At 60.9% G+C, this 21,751-nt stretch overlaps 3 protein-coding genes across 3 annotated transcripts; 2 read left to right on the forward strand and 1 right to left on the reverse strand.

Moving 5' to 3' along the window:
* Window positions 1–852: 852 nt before the first annotated feature.
* On the forward strand, window positions 853–11,948 carry VWCE (von Willebrand factor C and EGF domains). The gene is made up of 21 exons (XM_034061614.1): window positions 853–979; window positions 1,287–1,381; window positions 2,013–2,102; window positions 2,225–2,353; window positions 2,859–2,975; window positions 4,723–4,839; window positions 5,022–5,150; window positions 5,637–5,953; window positions 6,032–6,128; window positions 6,203–6,285; window positions 7,143–7,230; window positions 7,370–7,455; window positions 8,820–8,937; window positions 9,693–9,778; window positions 9,915–10,011; window positions 10,505–10,587; window positions 10,740–10,830; window positions 10,916–10,998; window positions 11,096–11,171; window positions 11,301–11,348; window positions 11,517–11,948. Exons 1-21 carry the CDS (start codon window positions 870–872, stop codon window positions 11,909–11,911), a joined length of 2,535 nt encoding a protein of 844 aa, XP_033917505.1. The 5' UTR covers window positions 853–869; the 3' UTR covers window positions 11,912–11,948.
* Window positions 11,949–12,986: 1,038 nt separating this feature from the next.
* LOC117436003 (pepsin A-like) lies at window positions 12,987–15,880 on the reverse strand. Its single transcript, XM_034061545.1, has 9 exons — window positions 15,825–15,880; window positions 15,502–15,649; window positions 14,553–14,670; window positions 14,242–14,360; window positions 13,948–14,147; window positions 13,639–13,755; window positions 13,409–13,553; window positions 13,228–13,320; window positions 12,987–13,136 (listed from the first exon to the last, which is right to left on the reverse strand). The coding sequence occupies exons 1-9, from the start codon at window positions 15,878–15,880 to the stop codon at window positions 12,987–12,989; spliced, it is 1,146 nt and encodes a 381-aa protein (XP_033917436.1).
* Window positions 15,881–18,802: 2,922 nt separating this feature from the next.
* On the forward strand, window positions 18,803–21,697 carry LOC101872701 (pepsin A-like). The gene is made up of 9 exons (XM_005140186.2): window positions 18,803–18,858; window positions 19,034–19,181; window positions 20,013–20,130; window positions 20,323–20,441; window positions 20,536–20,735; window positions 20,928–21,044; window positions 21,131–21,275; window positions 21,364–21,456; window positions 21,548–21,697. Exons 1-9 carry the CDS (start codon window positions 18,803–18,805, stop codon window positions 21,695–21,697), a joined length of 1,146 nt encoding a protein of 381 aa, XP_005140243.2.
* Window positions 21,698–21,751: the final 54 nt, after the last annotated feature.

The raw sequence follows: 21,751 nt of genomic DNA on the forward strand, positions 1-21,751 counted from the left end.
TCCACATGGCTCCTGCCCATAGCACTGGGGGTGCTGGGGTGATGCTGGCAGCATCTCCCCTTTACTGTGCTCCTGTGGTGGGTGTTTACCCCATGCACTGCCATCCATATCCATATCCATCCATATCCCAGCATTAGGATCATGTCCCTGTCATCCCCCCCCCGTGTTGTGACCACCTTGGGGGTCCTACCCCCCCCTAAACCCCCCTATTCCCCCACTTAACCCCCTTTAACCCTCACTCCTAAGCACGCAGGGGGTGTCTGATGCTGTATCCTGCTTTGGTGACCCCAACCTTGAACAGAGCTGGAATGGAGGAGGGGGAAAATCCTTATGGAATGAGGACCTGGAGCAACACTGCCCTTTGCTCCCTGCTAGCAATCATTTACCTGCCTCCGACCTTTGGTTGGGAATGGGGGGTTGGGGGTGACCCCATTACACTGATGTGTGTCCCCCCCCATAACCACCCCTTTGGGTGCCCCCCAGCACCCCCAGCTCCCCTTTGGCCCCTGTCTCTGGTGCGTGGGTCCCTGTGCAGGGAGGAGGAGGAGGAGGAGGGGAGGAAGAGGCCAGATGTGGGAAAGGGAGACAAAAGGGGGGGGGGGGTAAACAGAGCCCCCATTCCCTATATCCCTGAGCACCCACTCCCTATGGCTGCATTGGAGCCGCTCTCCATAGGATCACTCCATCCATAGGAACGGGGCTTGGGAAGCGCATCCCCATCCAACGCCTCCCTCCGGCAGCAAGGGGGGGGGGGGCCGAGGGGTTCAACCCCCCCCTCTTCCCTCCCAGCTCCCGCATTGTTCCCGTTGGGAAGCCGGGAGGAGGAGCCGGGACTCGGCTGGAGCGGGGCCGGCAGCGCATTCCCTGGCATGCTGCGGCCGCTGCTCCTCCAGGCTGCATGGATATCCCTGCTCATCCCGCTGGGATACAGCAGGGAGCATCCCGGCAGGAAGAAGCCGCTCGGCTTTGCCGTCGAGAGGTACCCATTGCTTCCTATACCCCCCCCTTTCCCTTCCCTTCCTCCTCCTCTTCCTCCCCCTTCTCCCAGCTACACCTGGGTCGAGCCCATCCCCGTGGCTCCCGGCCCTGCATCCCTTTATCCCTATGCTCCAAGGGGCTCGGCTCTCCCTTCATCCCTATTGTCGCTGCCTTCGCTCTCCCCCCTGCATCCCTGCGCTCCTCGCATCCCTTTATCCCACTTCCCCCATGGCCCCATAGAGCAAGGGGCTCGGCTCGGCCCCAAGGGGTTGCTATGGGGCGGGCTCAGCCCCATATCCCTCACCCAGGCGCCGTGTGGGGCCCCACATCTGCTCCTCCGGCTTCGGCAGCGGATGTTGTCCCGGGTGGATGATGTCCCCGGGCAGTGGGCACTGCACCCTGCGTGAGTAATGGGGTCATAGGGGGATATGGGGTCCCTAAGTGAGTAATGGGGTCATGGCATGGGATATGGGGGTCCCTGAGTGAGTAATGGGGTCATAGGGGGGATATGGGGGTCCCTGTGTGAGTAATGGGGTCATAGGGGGGATATGGGGGTCACTGTGTGAGTAATGGGGTCATAGGGGGGATATGGGGTCCCTGTGTGAGTAATGGGGTCATAGGGGGATATGGGGTCCCTGTGTGAGTAATGGGGTCATAGGGGGATATGGGGGTCACTGTGTGAGTAATGGAAACATAGGGGGGATATGAGGGTCCTTGTGTGAGTAATGGGGTCATAGGGGGATATGGGGGTCCCTGCGTGAGTAATGGGGTCATGGGATGAGATATGGGGTTCCCTGTGTCAGTAATGGGATCATAGGTTGGGATATGGGGTCCCTGTGTGAGTAATGGGATCATGGGATGGGATATGGGGGTTCCCTGTGTCAGTAATGGGATCATGGGATGGGATATGGGGGTCCCTGTGTCAGTAATGGGATCATAGGGGGGATATGGGGTTCCCTGTGTGAGCAATGGGATCATGTGTTGGGATATGGGTTTCCCTGCCCTCCTCACCCCCCTTGCCCCTCTCCCCACAGCTCTCTGCCCCTTTGGCTGTGGGGATGGTTTGTGCATCGCTCCCAACCTGTGCTCCTGCCCCGATGGGGATCAGGGCATCACCTGCCCAGGTACCACCCCCAGATCCCTGCATCCCCAGCCCCGCAGGGATGCTCCTGCTCGATCCCTATAGGATCCAATGGGCAGATGGGGGGACACGGGTGCCCTGTGGTCCCCAATGTCCCTGTTCCAGAGCCCGCAGGGACATGTGGGGAATATGGCTGTGACCTGACCTGTAACCATGGCGGCTGCCAGGAGATCGCTCGTGTCTGTCCCATCGGCTTCTCCATGGTGGAGACATCCAATGGGATCCGCTGCACCGGTGGGAGGGGGGGGGGACCCATGGGATGGGGATGGGAATGGGATGGGATGGGGATAGGAATGGGGATGGGGATGGGGATGGGGATGAGGATGGGAATGGGGATGGGGATGGGGATGGGGATGGGGATGGGATGAGATGGGGATGGGGATGGGAATGGGAATGGGGATGGGGATGGGAATGGGGATGGGGATGGGAATGGGGATGGGAATGGGGATGGGGATGGGAATGGGGATGGGATGGGAATGGGAATGGGGATGGGGATGGGATGAGGTGGGGATGGGATGGGGAGGGGATGCGATGGGGATGGGAATGGGAATGGGATGGGGATGGGGATGGGGATGGGAATGGGGATGGGGATCGGGATGGGGATGGGGATGGGGATGGGAATGGGGATGGGATGGGGATGGGGATGGGAATGGGAATGGGGATGGGGATGGGAATGGAGATGGGAATGGGGGGGGAGGGTTCCACATCCCTCATCCCCACCGCTCCCTTCCCCCCGCAGACATCGATGAGTGCCTGAGCGCTGCCTGCGAGGGGCGCTGTGTTAACACCGAGGGAGGCTTCGTCTGCGAGTGCGGCCCCGGGATGCAGCTGGCGGCGGATAGACACAGCTGCAGGGGTGGGATGGGATGGGGATGGGATGGGGATGGGAATGGGGATGGGATGGGGATGGGATGGGATGGGATGGGATGGGGATGGGAATGGGATGGGATGGGATGGGATGGGGATGGGATGGGATGGGGATGGGATGGGGATGGGATGGGATGGGATGGGATGGGGATGGGATGTGTATGTGGATGGGGATGGGATGGGATGGGGATGGGGAATGGGATGGGATCGGATGGGGATGGGATGGGATGGAGATGGGGATGGGATGGGATGGGATGGGGATGGGATGGGATGGGATGGGATGGGATGGGATGGGATCGGATGGGGATGGGAATGGGATGGGATGGGATGGGATGGGGATGGGATGGGATGGGGATGGGATGGGGATGGGATGGGATGGGATGGGATGGGATGGGGATGGGATGTGTATGTGGATGGGGATGGGATGGGATGGGGATGGGGAATGGGATGGGATCGGATGGGGATGGGATGGGATGGAGATGGGGATGGGATGGGATGGGATGGGGATGGGATGGGATGGGATGGGATGGGATGGGATGGGATGGGATCGGATGGGGATGGGAATGGGATGGGATGGGATGGGGATGGGATGGGATGGGATGGGGATGGGATGGGATGGAGATGGGATGGGATGGAGATGGGATGGGATGGGATGGGGATGGGAATGGGAATGGGATGGGATGGGATGCGATGGGATGGGATGGGAATGGGATGGGATGGAGATGGGGATGGGATGGGATGGGGATGGGAATGGGATGGGATGGGGATGGGATGGGATGGGGATGGGATGGGGATGGGATGGGATGGAGATGGGATGGGATGGAGATGGGATGGGATGGGGATGGGAATGGGATGGGATGGGATGGGATGGGGATGGGGATGGGATGGGGATGGGATGGGATGGGATGGGGTGGGGATGGGATGGGGATGGGATGGGGATGGGGTGGGATGGGGTGGGATGGGACGGGATGGGCTGGGGATGGGATGGGGATGGGGATGGGTTGGGGATGGGGTGGGATGGGATGGGGATGGGATGGGGATGGGATGGAGATGGGGATGGGGATGGGGATGGGGATGGGATGGGATGGAGATGGGGATGGGGATGGGATGGGATGGGGATGGGGATGGGGATGGGATGGGATGGGGTGAGGATGGGAATGGGGAGGGGACAGCTCCCCATGGCTCTGCTCCCCCCACCCACTGTGCTGGGCTGCACCTGCAGCAGCTCAGGGAGGGGATCCTACCCCTCTGCTCCATGGGATCCCACTCAGATGCTGCCTCCGGCTCTGGGGTCCTCAGCATCAGCACATGGAGCTGTTGGAGTGAGCCCAGAGGAGGCCACGAGGATGCTCAGGGGCTGGAGCAGCTCCTGGATGGAGCCAGGATGGGGATACTCAGGATGCATGGAGAGCTCAGAGCAGCTTCCAGTGTCTGAAGGGGATACAAGGATGCTGAGAGGGATGGGATGTGATGGGAGAAGGGGTGATGGGTTCAGGCTGAAACGGGGGATCCAGATCGGATGTAAGGAAGGAATCCTTCCCTATGAGGGTGCTGAGGCGCTGGCACAGGGTGCCCAGAGAAGCTGTGGCTGCCCCATCCCTGGCAGTGCTCAAGGCCAGGTTGGACACAGGGGCTTGGAGCAGCTGCTCCATGGGAAGGGGTTGGGGTTGGAGCTGGATAGGGTTTAAGCTCCTTCATCCCATCCCATTCCATGACTCCGGATCCTCTCCCTGCAGACACAGACGAGTGCTTGGCCACCCCCTGCCAGCACCGCTGCAAGAACAGCATCGGCAGCTACCGCTGCTCCTGCCGGCCTGGGTACCATCTCCATGGCAACAGGCACTCCTGTGTGGGTGAGCACCGCATCCGAACCCACATCCCTCCCCACACCATGAATCCAATGGGATGGAGACACCATTGAGACCATTGATGTGCTGTTACCACCTCATCCTCATCCTTCCATGGGCTCCTGACCCCATTCCCGGGATAACAGCCCCATTCCTGGGATGTCCCTTCCACATCCCATTGTTCCCAGATGTCAACGAGTGCCGGCGGCCGGGGGAGCACCGTGTGTGCCAGCATTCCTGCCATAACACCCCAGGCAGCTTCCAATGCTCCTGCCGGCCTGGGTACCGCCTCAGTGGGGACAGGGTGTCCTGTGAAGGTATCCATCCCATCTGGATGGGCACTGGGATGCTCCCATTCCCTGCCCCAAGTGATGCTGGGTCCCTGTCTGGATGGGCACTGGGAAGCAGAGCGGGATGCTCCCATTCCCTGCCCCAAGTGATGCTGGGTCCCCATCTGGATGGGCACTGGGAAGTGGAGTGGGATGCTCCCATTCCCTGCCCCAAGTGATGCTGGGTCCCTGTCTGGATGGGCACTGGGAAGCAGAGCGGGATGCTCCCATTCCCTGCCCCAAGTGATGCTGGGTCCCTGTCTGGATGGGCACTGGGAAGCGGAGCGGGATGCTCCCATTCCCTGCCCCAAGTGATGCCCAGTCCCTGTCTGGATGGGCACTGGGAAGCGGAGTGGGATGCTCCCATTCCCTGCCCCAAGTGATGCTGGGTCCCCATCTGGATGGGCACTGGGATGCGGAATGGGATGCTCCCATTCCCTGCCCCAAGTGATGCCTGATCCCTCTTTTCCCCAGGTTATCCCAAATCCATCCTGGCTCCATCGCCCATCCTGCAATCCCTGCAGCATCCTCCCACCCTGCTCCTGCTCCCTCCTCCCGGCTCTGGACCATCCCTATTGATCCCCAGGGGTTCCCCTTCATCCCAGCTCCCTGCAGCCGCTCCCGGTACCCAATTCCCTCCCTCCTCTCCACCATTCCCATCCACGGATCCATCCCAACATGGAGCTCCTGCATCCTCACACCCATCATCTCCACGCTGCTGGGACCAGGGCATCCCACGGGATCCTGGTGCCCAATGGATGGAGCCGGGATGCCGGAGCTGCTCCTGCCTGGTGAGCACCGTGTGTCCCCCCCCATGTCACCCCCCCCACACCCCCATGGCCCCACTGAGCCCCACTGTGCCCATGTAGGGGGGACAAGTGCTCTGTGAGGCCGTGACCTGCCCCACAGTGTCCTGCTCCCATCCATTGCCTGCTCCCAGCGGGAGCTGCTGCCCCACTTGTGCAGGTGAGCCCCAAACCCCCCCCCCATCCCAGCCCCATTGTATGGGGCAGCCCCCCCTGACGCCCCTGCTCCCACAGGCTGCCTGCACGAAGGGGTGGTCCGGGCTGAGGGTGATGTCTTTGCCTTGTCCGATGGGAATTGCACCGTCTGTGTCTGCTTGGTGAGCACATGGCATCCCCTTGTCCCTGTGTCCCTGCATCCCATCCCCTCTGTGTCCATGATCCTTACATCCCATCCCCCCTGTGTCCATGATACCTGCATCCCATCCTCGTTGTGTCCATGTGTCCCCTGCATCCCATCCTCCTTGTGCCTATGATCCCTGCGTTCCATCCCCTCTGTGTCCATGTCCCCTATATCACATCCTCCTTGTGCCCATGTATCCTCTGCATCCTATTCTCCTTTTGTCCATGATCCCTGCATCCCGTCCTCCTTGTGTCCATGTCCCCTGCAACCCATACTCCTTGTGCCCATGATCTCTGCATCCCATCCCCTCTGTGTCCATGATACCTGCATCCCATCCTCCTTGTGTCCATGATCCCTGCATCCCATCCCCTCTGTGTCCATGATCCCTGCATCCCATCCCCTCTGTGTCCATGTCCCCTGCATCCCATCCTCGTTGTGTCCATGATCCCTGCATCCCATCCTCCTTGTGTCCATGTGTCCCCTGCATCCCATCCTCCTTGTGCCCATGTGTCCCCTGCATCCCATCCCCTCTGTGTCCATGTCCACTGCATCCCATCCTCCTTTTGTTCATGATCCCTGCATTCCATCCCCTCTGTGTCCATGTATCCTCTACATCCCATCCTCCTTTTGTCCATGATCCCTGCATCCCATCCTCCTTGTCCCCATGTGTCTCCTGTATCCCATCCTCCTTGTCCCCAGGAACAGGGATCATCCCCCTGCATCCCAATTCAGGCTCACGGATTGGGATGCGCTATTGCAGACGCTGCCCTGCCCCAGTTCCTCCCTGCCTGAGGAATGGGAGACCCTATGGCAGCTCCATGTCCTCTTCCACAGGCTGGGAACATCTCCTGCATCTCCCCCGAGTGCCCCCCTGGCTCCTGCCCCAGCTCCTCCTCATCCGACTGCTGCTCCTGCCAGCCCGGTGGGTCCGAGACCCCCATCCCATGGGATGTGTGGGGCAGGGGGACCACAGGCCCTGCTGGGATGGGGATGGGGCTCAGGAGGAGCTGTGCTTTGCTCCATGATCCCAATCCTGGTCCTGCTGCCTCCCTGCTCCCCAGCCAAGTGCAGCTTTCGGGGTCGGACGTATGCACACGGTGCTCGCTTCAGCCTGGATGGGGATGAGTGCACGACCTGTGTCTGTAGGGTAGGTCCTGTGATCCCAATGGATGCTCCAGGGCTCCCCTGTGTTATCCCGATGGATGGGAACCAGGGATGCTCCAGGGCTCCCCTGTGTTATCCTGATGGATGGGAACCAGGGATGCTCCAGGGCTTCCCTGTGTTATCCCAATGGATGGGAACCAGGGATGCTCCAGGGCTCTCCTGTGTTATCCCGATGGATGGGATCCTGGGATGCTCCAGGCCTCCCTGTGTTATCCCAATGGATGGGAACCAGGGATGCTCCAGGGCTTCCCTGTGTTATCCTGATGGATGGGAACCAGGGGTGCTCCAGGGCTTCCCTGTGTTATCCTGATGGATGGGAACCAGGGATGCTCCAGGGCTTCCCTGTGTTATCCTGATGGATGGGATCCTGGGATGCTCCAGGGCTCCCCTGTGTTATCCTGATGGATGGAACCAGGGATGCTCCAGGGCTCTCCTGTGTTATCCCGATGGATGGGAACCAGGGATGCTCCAGGGCTCCCCTGTGTTATCCCAATGGATGGGAACCAGGGATGCTCCAGGGCTCCCCTGTGTTATCCTGATGGATGGAACCAGGGATGCTCCAGAGCTCCCCTGTGTTATCCTGATGGATGGGAACCAGGGATGCTCCAGGGCTCCCCTGTGTTATCCTGATGGATGGGATGCAGGGATGCTCCAGGGCTCCCCTGTGTTATCCTGATGGATGGGATGCAGGGATGCTCCAGGGCTCCCCTGTGTTATCCCAATGGATGGGATCCTGGGATGCTCCAGGGCTCCCCTGTGTTATCCCAATGGATGGAACCAGGGATGCTCCAGGGCTCCCCTGTGTTATCCCAATGTATGGGAACCAGGGATGCTCCAGGGCTCCCCTGTGTTATCCCGATGGATGGGATCCAGGGATGCTCCAGGGCTCCCCTGTGTTATCCCAATGGATGGGATCCTGGGATGCTCCAGGGCTCCCCTGTGTTATCCCAATGGATAGGAACCAGGGATGCTCCAGGGCTCCCCTGTGTTATCCCTATGGATGGGAACCAAGGATGCTCCAGGGCTCCCCTGTGTTATCCCAATGGATGGAACCAGGGATGCTCCAGGGCTCCCCTGTGTTATCCCAATGGATGGGATCCTGGGATGCTCCAGGGCTCCCCTGTGTTATCCCAATGGATAGGAACCAGGGATGCTCCAGGGCTCCCCTGTGTTATCCCTATGGATGGGAACCAAGGATGCTCCAGGGCTCCCCTGTGTTATCCCAATGGATGGAACCAGGGATGCTCCAGGGCTCTCCTGTGTTATCCCAATGGATGGGATCCAGGGATGCTCCATGGGGGCGGCACAGGGGGGTCCATGCCCAGGGTCACAGCTCCCTTGTCCCAGGCTGGAGAGGTCGAGTGCTCCTTTACCCCCTGCCCTGCACTGGATTGTCCCCAGCACCAGCAGCAGCTGAGCCCTGGGCAGTGCTGCTCCAGCTGCAGGGAACCCCCTGCCCCCACCGGTGAGAGCAGAGGTGGGATGGGGTGGGAGGAGGGAATGGGGTGGGATGGGTGGGACAGGGTGGGATGGGATGGGGTGGAGTTGGTGTGAGCGGTTGGGATGGAGTGGGATGGGATGGGGATGGGAGGGAATGGGGATGGGGTGGGATGAGAGAGAATGGGGTGGGATCGGATGGGGTGGGATGGGTGGAATTGGGTGGGATGGAGTTGGTGTGAGGGGTTGGGATGGAGTGGTATGGGATGGGGTGGGAGGGAATTGGGATGGAATGGGTTGGGGGTGGGGTGAGATGGGATGGGGGTGGGATGGGATGGGGTGGGAGGGAATGGGAGGGGATGGGTGGGATGGGGTGAAATGGGAGGGAATTGAGTGGGATGGGGTGGGGGTGGGATGGAAGAGAATGGGATAGGGTGGGATGGGGTGGAATGGGAGGGAATGAAGTGGGATGGGTGGGGTGGGGAGGGATGGGAGGGAATGGGATAGGATGTCAGAGATGCTTGAAGACAAGGAAAATGGGACTGGGGTGATAGTGAGTATGGGATGCAAGGGATATGGGGACCAGAAGGATGGGATGTAGAGGATGTTGGGACAAGGAGGATGTGGTGTAGGGAACATGCAGACAGGGCGGGCAGGGGAGCTGGATGTGGGTGCACAGGGACCCGCAGGGCACTGGGAGCGGGTGGGAGGTGGGCGCTGGGTACCACGCACACATCCAGCCCTGCGGTACCCACGTCCCCTCCATCCCATCCCCATCCCAAGGCTGCTTCCTGGATGACAACGGCGTGGAGCTCCCCATCGGACAGATCTGGTCTCCGGGCGATCCCTGTGAGTTATGCATCTGCCAGGTGAATGAGAACCTGCTCTGCTGCCCTCCTGCCCTGGGAATGCCGGCTCCTCATGGCCGTGATCCCTGCCTGCTGGGGGCTGATCCCTATGGATTTGGGCAGCCTGAGGTCTCGGTCAAGTGCTTCTCCCCTGCAGGCTGATGGCTCAGTGAGCTGCAAGAGGACAGACTGCGTGGAGACGTGTCCCTATCCCATCCGCATCCCTGGGCAGTGCTGCCCCGACTGCTCCGCAGGTCAGGATGCTGCTGGAGCATCCGCTCTATCCATAGGGATACAGGGAGGAGGCAGCCGGGAATGGAGCTGGAGCAGGGCCTGGAGCACAAGAGATGGGGAAGGGCTGAGGGAGCTGCGGGTTCAGATGGAGAAGAGAAGGCTCAGGGGGGACCTGATGGCTCCAAGTGCCTGAGAGGAGGATGGAGCCAGGAGGGGCTGAGCTCTGCTCCCAAGGAACAAGGGATGGGACAAGAGGAAACAGCCTCGAGCTGCACCAGGGCAGGTTTAGATGGAGCTGAGGAACAATTCCTGCCCCACAGGGTGCTCAGCCATTGGAACAGGCTGCCCAGGGCAGGGCTGCAGGCACCAGCCCTGCAAGTGCTCACACACCCCATAGACAAGGCCTCAGTGCCATGGGGCAGGGGTGGCCTTGGGGCTGGACTGGATGCTCTCAAAGCCCCTTTCCCAACCCCATTGAGTCCATGGGGTCTCCAAATCCCCCTTTCCCTGCAGGCTGCACCTACATGGGCAGGATCTTCTACAACAACGAGACCTTCCCCTCGCTCCTGGACCCCTGCCTCAGCTGCATCTGCCTGGTGAGGGCTGCGCCGGCACCACCAGATGCTCTGGGCTCTTGGCCCCATGGCTTCAGACCAGGGATTTCCTCCTTTATAGGGAAAATCCTTAAGGAATTCCCCCTTTCCCCCCCCCCATTCCCAGTGTGGGCTCTAATTCCCATGTCCCACAGCTGGGCTCCGTGGCCTGCTCCCCCATGGACTGTGCCATCTTCTGCACATACCCCTTCCACCCCGAGGGCGAGTGCTGCCCCGTCTGTACCGGTAGGGACCAAAGGGGACAAGCAGGGGGGTCCTGGCCCCACTTTGTCCCTTCTCCATCACCCCCGTCCATCACTGCCCCCCATAGACTGCAACTACCAAGGCCGGAAGGTGGGGAATGGCCAAAGCTTCACCCCCGAGGGGCAGCCCTGCACCCGCTGCACCTGCCAGGTGAATGGGGGGTGGCAATGGGGGGGTGGCAATGGGGGGGGGACGATGGAGGGGGGGCAATGGGGGGGTCTGACCCCAACCCTTCCGTCGGTACCAGCTCGGGGAGGTGAGCTGTGAGCAGAGGCTGTGCCCCAGGTCCTGCGCGGAGCTCCCTGCGCCCTGCCAGGCTCCAGGTGATGCTCGGGGTGATGGGGTTCAAATGGGGACCCCCCCTTTGTGCTGGAGTACCCTGGGGTGCACCCATAGAGCCCATGGGGGTCCCCAAGGGGAGGTGGGTGCTAACACAGAGCATCTCTCCATAGCCACAGACATCCGGCTGCCGCTGCAGAGCAGTGACCTGGCCCCATCCTCATCCGCATCTCCATCCTCATCCCCATCCCTATCCTCAGCTTCATCCCCATCCCCAGCCCCATACCAATCCCTATCCCCATCCCCATCCTCATCCCAATCCCTATCCCCATCCCCATCCTCATCCCAATCCCTATCCCCATCCCCATCCTCATCCTCATACCCATCTCCATCCCCATCCTCATCCCCATCCCTATCCCAATCCCAATCCCCATCCCCATCCTCATCCCAGTCCCCATCCCCATCCCCATCCCCAGTCCATCAGGACACCCCCCCTACAACCCCACTGCCCCCCCCACCATCCCGCCCCCCCCGGCCCCGCCTGGCCCAGCTCCTGCTCCCCAACACAGCCCCCCCCGGCCCCTCTTTGTGGGGTGCAGGGGCTGGGGACCCCCCCGAGGCCACACTGAGCCCCTCAGGGCACCCCTCTCTGCCCCCCCCCTCTGAGGCCGGAGCCCCCCCGGCTCCCACCGGCACCCCCAGAGCTCAGGGACCCCCCCAGGACACGGAGCCCTCTGCTGGGAGCCCGGGCAGAGGGGAGAGCCCCGAGGCCATGGCCCCATAGGGAGACACGTGGGGAGGATGGAGAGGAAGAGGAGGAGGAGGAGGGGTCTGCAGGACCAGCAGGTCTGGCCCAGCAGGCACTGGGGTGACGGGGGGCTGGGGGGGGGGTGCCAAGCACATAGGGTGGGCAAGAGCATCCTGGATCCCATGGGTGCAGCCCAGCCCTATGGGTGTATCCTGGCTCCATTGGGTACATCCCATCTCCCATGGGTGCATCCCAGCCCTATGGGTGTATCTGGCTCCACTGGGTATATCCCATCTCCCATGGGTGCATCTCTGCTCTATGGGTGCATCCTGGCTCCCATAGGTGCATCCTGGTTCCCATGGGTACATCCCATGTCCCATGGGTACATCCCAGCTCCCATAGGTGCACCCCAGCTCACATGGGTGCATGGACACTGCTTGTCTCTCAGGCAGAGGTTGTGTGGTCCCCATCCACCCTGGGGTGCTGGGGTCCCCAGGAACACCCCCCCCATCTCCCTGGAGCATCCCTAAGGAAGCCCAGCCCCAAAGGCTGGATCCCCCCAGCAGGATGGTGCAGGGAAGCCCTGGGGTATCCATGGGCACCCCCAGCCCCAAACCAGCCCCCCAAGTGCCTCATGCCCCAGCTCCTGGATGGGGACTGGGGACCTGCCCCCTTGCCACCAATAAAGTCACCCTGATATTTATGCCCTCTCCCCTTACTCCTGCTTGTAGCTACTATAGGGCTGCTATAGGTGTCCTTGGAGGGGGATTTGGGATGTGCAGCCCCCTTTGGATGGTGCTGGAGTGTTCATCCCCCCCCAGTTGGGTTGTGGGGCAGGAGAGATGTGCCTTGTCCCAGTGGGGACCTCACTGTGAGCAGCCGGGATCTTTGTGGGTTGTTCCTATGGGATCGGTGCTGAGGAAGGTTTGGGAAGCATCATTGGGGTTGGGGGGGGTGAAGGTGGCACCAACGTGTGGGGTCCATGCCCAGGGATGTGTTGGCCCCGGGGCCCAAAGAGACACAAGCCAAGGATGCTTCTCTAGAGCTTTATTGGTGGTGCTGGGGGAGCTGCTGAGCTGGGCTGAGGGCAGTGGGCACAGGGGCTCGTCCCTCAGGCCAGGGGGGACAGACCCACCGAGTTGGTGGCCCTGTTGAAGATGACATAGTATTCCCGGATGAAGACATCCCCCAGGATCCACAGCTCCCCAGATTCCGTGGGGACACCCACGCTTTGGAAGCCCAGGCTGCAGGAGCCGTCCCTCTGCAGGACACAACACGGGGCTGGATGCGGGTTCCCAGCTCCCGGCTCTCCTTCCCTCAGCCCTCCCGTCCCCATCCCAGCAGGATCTCACCTCCACCACGTAGGCCTCGGGGGTCACCGCGAACTCAGCACCATTGATGTGGAAGACAATGGCAGGGAGGCTGCCCTGAGAGCTGCACTCAATCTGGGCAGGGGACGGACACACGGACACAGGTAAGGGGGGGTCTGTGCTCACCCCAAGAGCACCACACACCCCATGGGAGCCCCGTGGCTCTCACCTGACCCCCGGAGGAGACCCCAAGGACACTGTAGACCTGAGCGAGGGCCGTGCTGGGCATGGCCAGCAGAGAGGTGCCCGTGTCCACAATGGCCTGGCAGCCGTTCGAGCAGGCCACAGCCATGCTGTTGATGGAGACACTGGGGACAGAGGGACACGGGATGAGGCTCCTGCTGCTGCACCCCCAAAGGCAGCACCTGCAGGTGAGGGGACCCCCCAGGGTACCTGTCCATGGTGATCTGCCAATAGGTCTCAGCAGAGAGGGGGATCCAGGTGATGCCGTTCCTGACATAATAGGGGTCGATGCCACCGAAGAGGACGAAGCTGCCGCTCTCCTCGTTCCTGGCAGGGGAAAGCATCAGAGGAGGCTCTATCCCATCACCAGCACCACGGCAATGCCGGCGGCACCACCAGCCCCACGGCCCCAGAGCCATGGGGTGTCCCAGCCCCAGGGAATGGTCCTGGAGTCAGCCCCAGGGCAAGGAACCGGGAGCAGATCCTGGCCATGGGCTGGGGACTCTGGGCAGGACTCACTTGCTCAGGTAGACAGAGAAGAGGTCCTTGGCCACCAGCCCCTCGCTCATCATGTTGTCAAAGACAGGGGTGGCTCCGGAGGAGGCCAGGCTGGGGAAAGCCAAGCCCAGGATGCCATCGAAGGGGGTGTAGTAGAAGAAGTCCCCGGGCTCGGTCTCAGACAGCCCAAAGATCTGGTGGTAGACGTCGATGTCGGCAACCTGGGCAAGGACAGGGGAGAAGGGCTCGGTTGGGCTGTGCCGGTGTCCTCCAGCCCAGCCCATGGCACGGGGCAGCCGGGGCACGGGGCCTTACTCTGACGGTGTCATAGCCCAGGACCCCAGACATGCTGCCCGTGCCATAGGCAATGTAGACGCTGTCGTTGGTGCTGACGAAGGTGGAGGACTCTGCTGGGTTGAAGAGGTTGTGGTTGCCTGTGGGGATGGAGGAGGGAGATGGTCCCGGAGCAGCCTGAGCCCAGGGGCTGGGGATGCAGCTCCAGCGCCTCCCATGGCCCTACAGCCCTCGGCAGAGCCGGGGCAGAGCCGTCCTTGTCCCTGAGCCCTTCAAGGGCTCCTGGGGGCTCCTCCCCTTGCCCGGTGGCCACAGGGCCAGCAGACACCTACTGCAGGGCTGGCTGCTGCAGTACACGGAGGGCACCCACAGGTTGGAGGAGCCGGTGTCGAAGATGACGGTGAAATCCTGGGGGGGGGTCCCGATGGAGATGGTGCCATAGTAGGAGTCCTGGCAAAGGAGGTGGGGAGGGGTTAGTGGGGTGAGCGAGGGGTTAGTGGCATGGAGAAGGGGCTAGCGAGGTGGAGAATGGGCTACCGGGATGCAAAAAGGGCTAGTGGGATGAGTGCCATTGTAAAGGGTTAGGGTAAGGAACTAGCATCAGGTGAAGGGCTAGAGGGTCAGCTATGGGGCTGGTGGTGGAGGTGAGGGGCTGGTGGGATGACTCAATGGGGTAGGGGAATGGGTAAAGGAGGAGAGGGCAGGTAAGGAGCCAGCGTATCAAGTAAGAGGTCAGTGGTCAGGTAATTGGCCAGTGGGAAAGGTAAAGGGCTAGAGGGATGGGTAATGGGCTAGGGGAATGGTTAAAGGGCTAGTGGAGCAGGTAAGGGGCTAGAGGGATGAGTTAACAGGTGAAGGGAACGGATAAGGGGCTAGCGAGTCAGGTAAGGGGCCAGTGGGACAGGTAATGGGTTAGGGGAAATGGTAAAGAGCTCGTGGAACACATAGGAGGGTAATGGGTGACTGAGCAGGTTATGGAACCTGGTAAGGGACGAGAGGGACAGGTAAGGAGCTAGCATATTAAGTGAGAGGCTAGCAGGATGTTTAATGGGTTAGGGGCTAGTGGGACAGGTAATGGACCAGTGGGATAAGTCAACAGGCTAGGGAATGGCTAAAGGGTCAGAGGGAAAGGTAAGTAGCTATTGGGATGGGTAAAGGGCCGGCAGGGTCAGGAATGGGTCAGGGGAAGGGGTAAGGAGCCGGTGGGTGAGGTAAGGAGCCAGAGGGATGGCAAAGGGGCAGTGGGTGGGAAGGGGCCATCCCTGTCCCTGCCACGCTCACATCCATGTAGTTCTGCATGGGCTCCGAGGAGACGCCGCTCTCGTAGTACTTGGCAGCCGGGTTGTAGGGATGCTCCTTGAGGTAGCGCTCCAGCAAGCCATGCTCCTGCAGGGCCTGCCGCAGGCTCTTGCCCTTCCGCAGAGGGATCCTGGCACACAGCACAGGCTCCATCAGCAGGAGCCGGGCAGGGATGTGCTCCCCACACTCATCCCCTTGGCCATGCCCTGGCTTGGGGGGTGTGGGTTGTCCCCACATCACCCCCTTTGCCACCCCAAGCAGGGCTGCTGGGGAGCTCCTCAGCATCCCAAACCCCCCATGCTCACCTGTGCCCCAGGCATTGAGCCAGGGCCACGAAGCTGAAGAGCAGCAGCAGCTTCATGGTGCTTCTACCAGCGCAGCTGTGGCACAGCCAGCGTGGCCCAAGCAGCTCCTTATATCCCAAGCACCTTGTTTGGGCAGCGCTCGTGATAAGCAAGGCAAACAGCTCTGGGGCTCTTATCACAACGTCCTGCACGAGGCACGGGGGCAATGTCACACTGAGGGCTCCCCATCCTCACCCCACTGCAAAGCTGCTCCATGGGATGCTGTGGGAGGCTGGAGCGGGGAGAGCAGCATCCTCAGGTGTCCCAGCACTGACGTCCATCCCACGGCTGCCTGGGGCAGTGGGAGCAGGAAGGGTCAAACTGGGACCTGCTGGGGAAGAACCAGCTCAGGATGCTGCTGCTTGAGCAGTGCCAAGGGCACCGGTGCTGGGCTGCACCAGCGGTGCTGGACCCGGCTCCTTGGCCTCTGTCACTGCACCACGTGCTGGCACGGTCACCTTGGGCTGCAGGAGAACAGAGCCTGAGCTCAGGACCACAGCACCGCATGGGCTGGGGCTGCTCTCATGGCTCAGCACCAGCTTCAGCACAGCTCTGCTAGCACAGGATGGAGGGGAGATGTTGAATTGCTGTAGGGATTAGGAAGAAGTGCTCCAAAGCCCATTGGGATATAGGGAGATCCAGAGCAGGCCTTGCTCCTTTGCCCCATTATCCCATGCTGGAAGCCCTTTGCAAGCTTCCTTCCACCTTGGGCTTTGGTTCACTCTCCAAGGGCTGAGATCCTGAGTTTGCCTCCAGGAGGGTTGCTGGGAAGCATGGAGCACATGCTGGGATAGAGAACACCATAGGAAGTCCATGGGGCTGGTGGAGGTGGCTGGAGCCCCACACAGGAGCCATGGGCATGTGTTGGTGCTGCTCCCACATTGGAGAACCTGGGATGGAGAGGAAGGTGCTGCTGGGACTGGTCCTTGCTCCAGACCCAAAGTGGGGAACAGGAGGCAACCATTGGATATTGGGGAGCAGAGAGGTGGAAATCCTGGCGATGCCAAGGGGGATTCTCCTCTATTAGTGGGAAAGGTGGGAATGTTCCTGCAGACCTCATGGAGGGTGAGCTCCCTCAGAGGGCTCCTCTGCATTCCCTGTGGCAGTGAGCACAGGAATGGGAAGGTCAAGTGCTACATCCTTTGGGATGGATCCTCTCCTTGTATTTAGCACAGAAACTAGGAGAACCCTCATGTTTTAGGGATGTATAACCTGGATTCTAATGGCAGGGAACACAACTTGCTTCATTCTCCTCCCTGGCACTGATGGGTTTGGACTGGATCCATCACAGCAGCTTAAAGCCAGTTCCATTTATCTCCATCCCACATTTCTGGGCTGCTACATGGACCTTTAGTTGAGCTGGGCTCAAGCAAGCACCCAAACTGCATCCCAAATTCAGGATTCTACCATGCACTGATGACCCAAAGCCATTTCCCAAGGTTTGCCTGCAGGAAGCTGTTACTGGACACATGGAATCACTGAGGATCCAGCTTTCAGCTGTGCTTCCAATGGAAAGAACTCACTGGTTAAAGCAGGGGAAGCTTCTGGATAAGCTCATTCCTCTGTCAATAGATTCCATCACCAGCAGCCAATGGGAAGCTGTGCCCAGGCAGGTATTGATGTTGGGGATGGATAATTCCATCCAGAATTCCAGTTATGGAATTCAGCACCACAGAACCAATCCCAGAGCACATTCCTGGCACCCTTCCCATCAGGAACAAAAGAGATGGGAGGAGGCTGGAAAAGAACCAGCTTTAGGTGCAGGATGACTTTGTAAGGGCTGTGGAGACAGCTCCTGAGGTGATCCCAAAGGATGTAGCACTTGACCTTCCCATTCCTGTGCTCATTGGCACAGTGAATGCAGAGGAGCCCTCTGAGGGAGCTCACCCCCCATGAGCTCTGCAGGAACATTCCCACCTTTCCCACTAATAGAGGGGAATCCCCCTTGGCATCTCCAGGATTTCCACCTCTCTGCTCCCCAATATCCAATGGTTGCCTCCTGTTCCCCACTTTGGGTCTGGAGCAAGGACCAGTCCCAGCAGCACCTTCCTCTCCATCCCAGGTTCTCCAATGTGGGAGCAGCACCAACACATGCCCATGGCTCCTGTGTGGGGCTCCAGCCACCTCCAGCAGCCCCATGGACTTCCTATGGTGTTCTCTATCCCAGCATGTGCTCCATGCTTCCCAGCAACCCTCCTGGAGGAAAACTCAGGATCTCAGCCCTTGGAGAGTGAACCAAAGCCCAAGGTGGAAGGAAGCTTGCAAAGGGTTTCCAGCATGGGATAATGGGGCAAAGGAGCAAGGCCTGCTCTGGATCTCCCTATATCCCAATGGGCTTTGGAGCACTTCTTCCTAATCCCTACATCAATTCAATGTCTCCCCTCCATCCTGTGCTAGCAGAGCTGTGCTGAAGCTGGTGCTGAGCCATGAGAGCAGCCCCAGCCCATGCGGTGCTGTGGTCCTGAGCAGGCTCAGGCTCTGTTCTCCTGCAGCCCAAGGTGACCGTGCCAGCACGTGGTGCAGTGACAGAGGCCAAGGAGCCGGGTCCAGCACCGCTGGTGCAGCCCAGCACCGGTGCCCTTGGCACTGCTCAAGCAGCAGCATCCTGAGCTGGTTCTTCCCCAGCAGGTCCCAGTTTGACCCTTCCTGCTCCCACTGCCCCAGGCAGCCGTGGGATGGACGTCAGTGCTGGGACACCTGAGGATGCTGCTCTCCCCGCTCCAGCCTCCCACAGCATCCCATGGAGCAGCTTTGCAGTGGGGTGAGGATGGGGAGCCCTCAGTGTGACATTGCCCCCGTGCCTCGTGCAGGACGTTGTGATAAGAGCCCCAGAGCTGTTTGCCTTGCTTATCACGAGCGCTGCCCAAACAAGGTGCTTGGGATATAAGGAGCTGCTTGGGCCACGCTGGCTGTGCCACAGCTGCGCTGGTAGAAGCACCATGAAGCTGCTGCTGCTCTTCAGCTTCGTGGCCCTGGCTCAATGCCTGGGGCACAGGTGAGCATGGGGGGTTTGGGATGCTGAGGAGCTCCCCAGCAGCCCTGCTTGGGGTGGCAAAGGGGGTGATGTGGGGACAACCCACACCCCCCAAGCCAGGGCATGGCCAAGGGGATGAGTGTGGGGAGCACATCCCTGCCCGGCTCCTGCTGATGGAGCCTGTGCTGTGTGCCAGGATCCCTCTGCGGAAGGGCAAGAGCCTGCGGCAGGCCCTGCAGGAGCATGGCTTGCTGGAGCGCTACCTCAAGGAGCATCCCTACAACCCGGCTGCCAAGTACTACGAGAGCGGCGTCTCCTCGGAGCCCATGCAGAACTACATGGATGTGAGCGTGGCAGGGACAGGGATGGCCCCTTCCCACCCACTGCCCCTTTGCCATCCCTCTGGCTCCTTACCTCACCCACCGGCTCCTTACCCCTTCCCCTGACCCATTCCCGACCCTGCCGGCCCTTTACCCATCCCAATAGTTCCTTACCTTTCCCTCTAAGCCTTTAGCCATTCCCTAGGCTGTTGACTTGCCCCACTGGCCCATTACCTGTCCCACTAGCCCCTAACCCATTAAACACCCTGCTAGCCTCTTCCTTAATCTGCTGGCTCCTTACCTGTCCCTCTCATCCTTTACCAGTTTCCATAACCTGCTCAGTCACCCACTACCCCCCTACGTGTTCCACGAGCTCTTTACCGTTTCCCCTAACCCATTACCTGTCCCACTGGCCCCTTACCTGACTCACTAGCCCCTTATCCATTCCCTTACCCTGTTAACTCATCCCTTTGGCCCCTTACCTGCTCCATTAGCCCTATAACCATTCCCCTAGCCCATTACCCATCCCTCTAGCCCCTTACCTCACCCACTGCTCAGGTAATGACCCACTGACCTCTTACTTGATACGCTGGTTCCTTACCTGCCCTCTCATCCTTTACCCATTCCCCTAACCCATTGAGTCATCCCACCAGCCCCTCGCCTCAACCACCAGCCCCATAGCTGACCCTCTAGCCCTTCACCTGATGCTACTTCCTTACCCTAACCCTTTACAATGGCACTCATCCCATTAGCCCTTTTTGCATCCCGGTAGCCCATTCTCCACCTCGCTAGCCCCTTCTCCATGCCACTAACCCCTCGCTCACCCCACTCACCCCTCCCCACCTCCTTTGCCAGGACTCCTACTATGGCACCATCTCCATCGGGACCCCCCCCCAGGATTTCACCGTCATCTTCGACACCGGCTCCTCCAACCTGTGGGTGCCCTCCGTGTACTGCAGCAGCCAGCCCTGCAGTAGGTGTCTGCTGGCCCTGTGGCCACCGGGCAAGGGGAGGAGCCCCCAGGAGCCCCTGAAGGGATCAGGGACAAGGACGGCTCTGCCCCGGCTCTGCCGAGGGCTGTAGGGCCATGGGAGGCACTGGAGCTGCATCCCCAGCCCCTGGGCTCAGGCTGCTCCGGGACCATCTCCCTCCTCCATCCCCACAGGCAACCACAACCTCTTCAACCCAGCAGAGTCCTCCACCTTCGTCAGCACCAACGACAGCGTCTACATTGCCTATGGCACGGGCAGCATGTCTGGGGTCCTGGGCTATGACACCGTCAGAGTAAGGCCCCGTGCCCCGGCTGCCCCGTGCCATGGGCTGGGCTGGAGGACACGGGCACAGCCCAACCGAGCCCTTCTCCCCTGTCCTTGCCCAGGTTGCCGACATCGACGTCTACCACCAGATCTTTGGGCTGTCTGAGACCGAGCCCGGGGACTTCTTCTACTACACCCCCTTCGATGGCATCCTGGGCTTGGCTTTCCCCAGCCTGGCCTCCTCCGGAGCCACCCCTGTCTTTGACAACATGATGAGCGAGGGGCTGGTGGCCAAGGACCTCTTCTCTGTCTACCTGAGCAAGTGAGTCCTGCCCAGAGCCCCCAGCCCATGCCCAGGATCTGCTCCCGGTTCCTTGCCCTGGGGCTGACTCCAGGACCATTCCCTGGGGCTGGGACACCCCATGGCTCTGGGGCCGTGGGGCTGGTGGTGCCGCCGGCATTGCCGTGGTGCTGGTGATGGGATAGAGCCTCCTCTGATGCTTTCCCCTGCCAGGAACGAGGAGAGCGGCAGCTTCGTCCTCTTCGGTGGCATCGACCCCTATTATGTCAGGAACGGCATCACCTGGATCCCCCTCTCTGCTGAGACCTATTGGCAGATCACCATGGACAGGTACCCTGGGGGGGTCCCCTCACCTGCAGGCGCTGCCTTTGGGGGTGCAGCACCAGGAGCCTCATCCCGTGTCCCTCTGTCCCCAGTGTCTCCATCAACAGCATGGCTGTGGCCTGCTCGAACGGCTGCCAGGCCATCGTGGACACGGGCACCTCTCTGCTGGCCATGCCCAGCACGGCCCTCGCTCAGGTCTACAGTGTCCTTGGGGTCTCCTCCGGGGGTCAGGTGAGAGCCACGGGGCTCCCATGGGGTGTGTGGTGCTCTTGGGGTGAGCACAGACCCCCCCTTACCTGTGTCCGTGTGTCCGTCCCCTGCCCAGATTGCCTGCAGCTCTCGGGGCAGCCTCCCTGCCATTGTCTTCCACATCAATGGTGCTGAGTTCGCGGTGACCCCCGAGGCCTACGTGGTGGAGGTGAGATCCTGCTGGGCTGGGGACGGGAGGGCTGAGGGAAGGAGAGCCGGGAGCTGGGAACCCGCATCCAGCCCCATGTTGTGTCCTGCAGAGGGACGGCTCCTGCAGCCTGGGCTTCCAAAGCGTGGGTGTCCCCACGGAATCCGGGGAGCTGTGGATCCTGGGGGATGTCTTCATCCGGGAATACTATGTCATCTTCAACAGGGCCACCAACTCGGTGGGTCTGTCCCCCCTGGCCTGAGGGACGAGCCCCTGTGCCCACTGCCCTCAGCCCAGCTCAGCAGCTCCCCCAGCA

The sequence above is a fragment of the Melopsittacus undulatus genome, chromosome 4 (genome assembly GCF_012275295.1).
Source record: "Melopsittacus undulatus isolate bMelUnd1 chromosome 4, bMelUnd1.mat.Z, whole genome shotgun sequence".
NCBI lineage: Eukaryota > Metazoa > Chordata > Aves > Psittaciformes > Psittaculidae > Melopsittacus > Melopsittacus undulatus.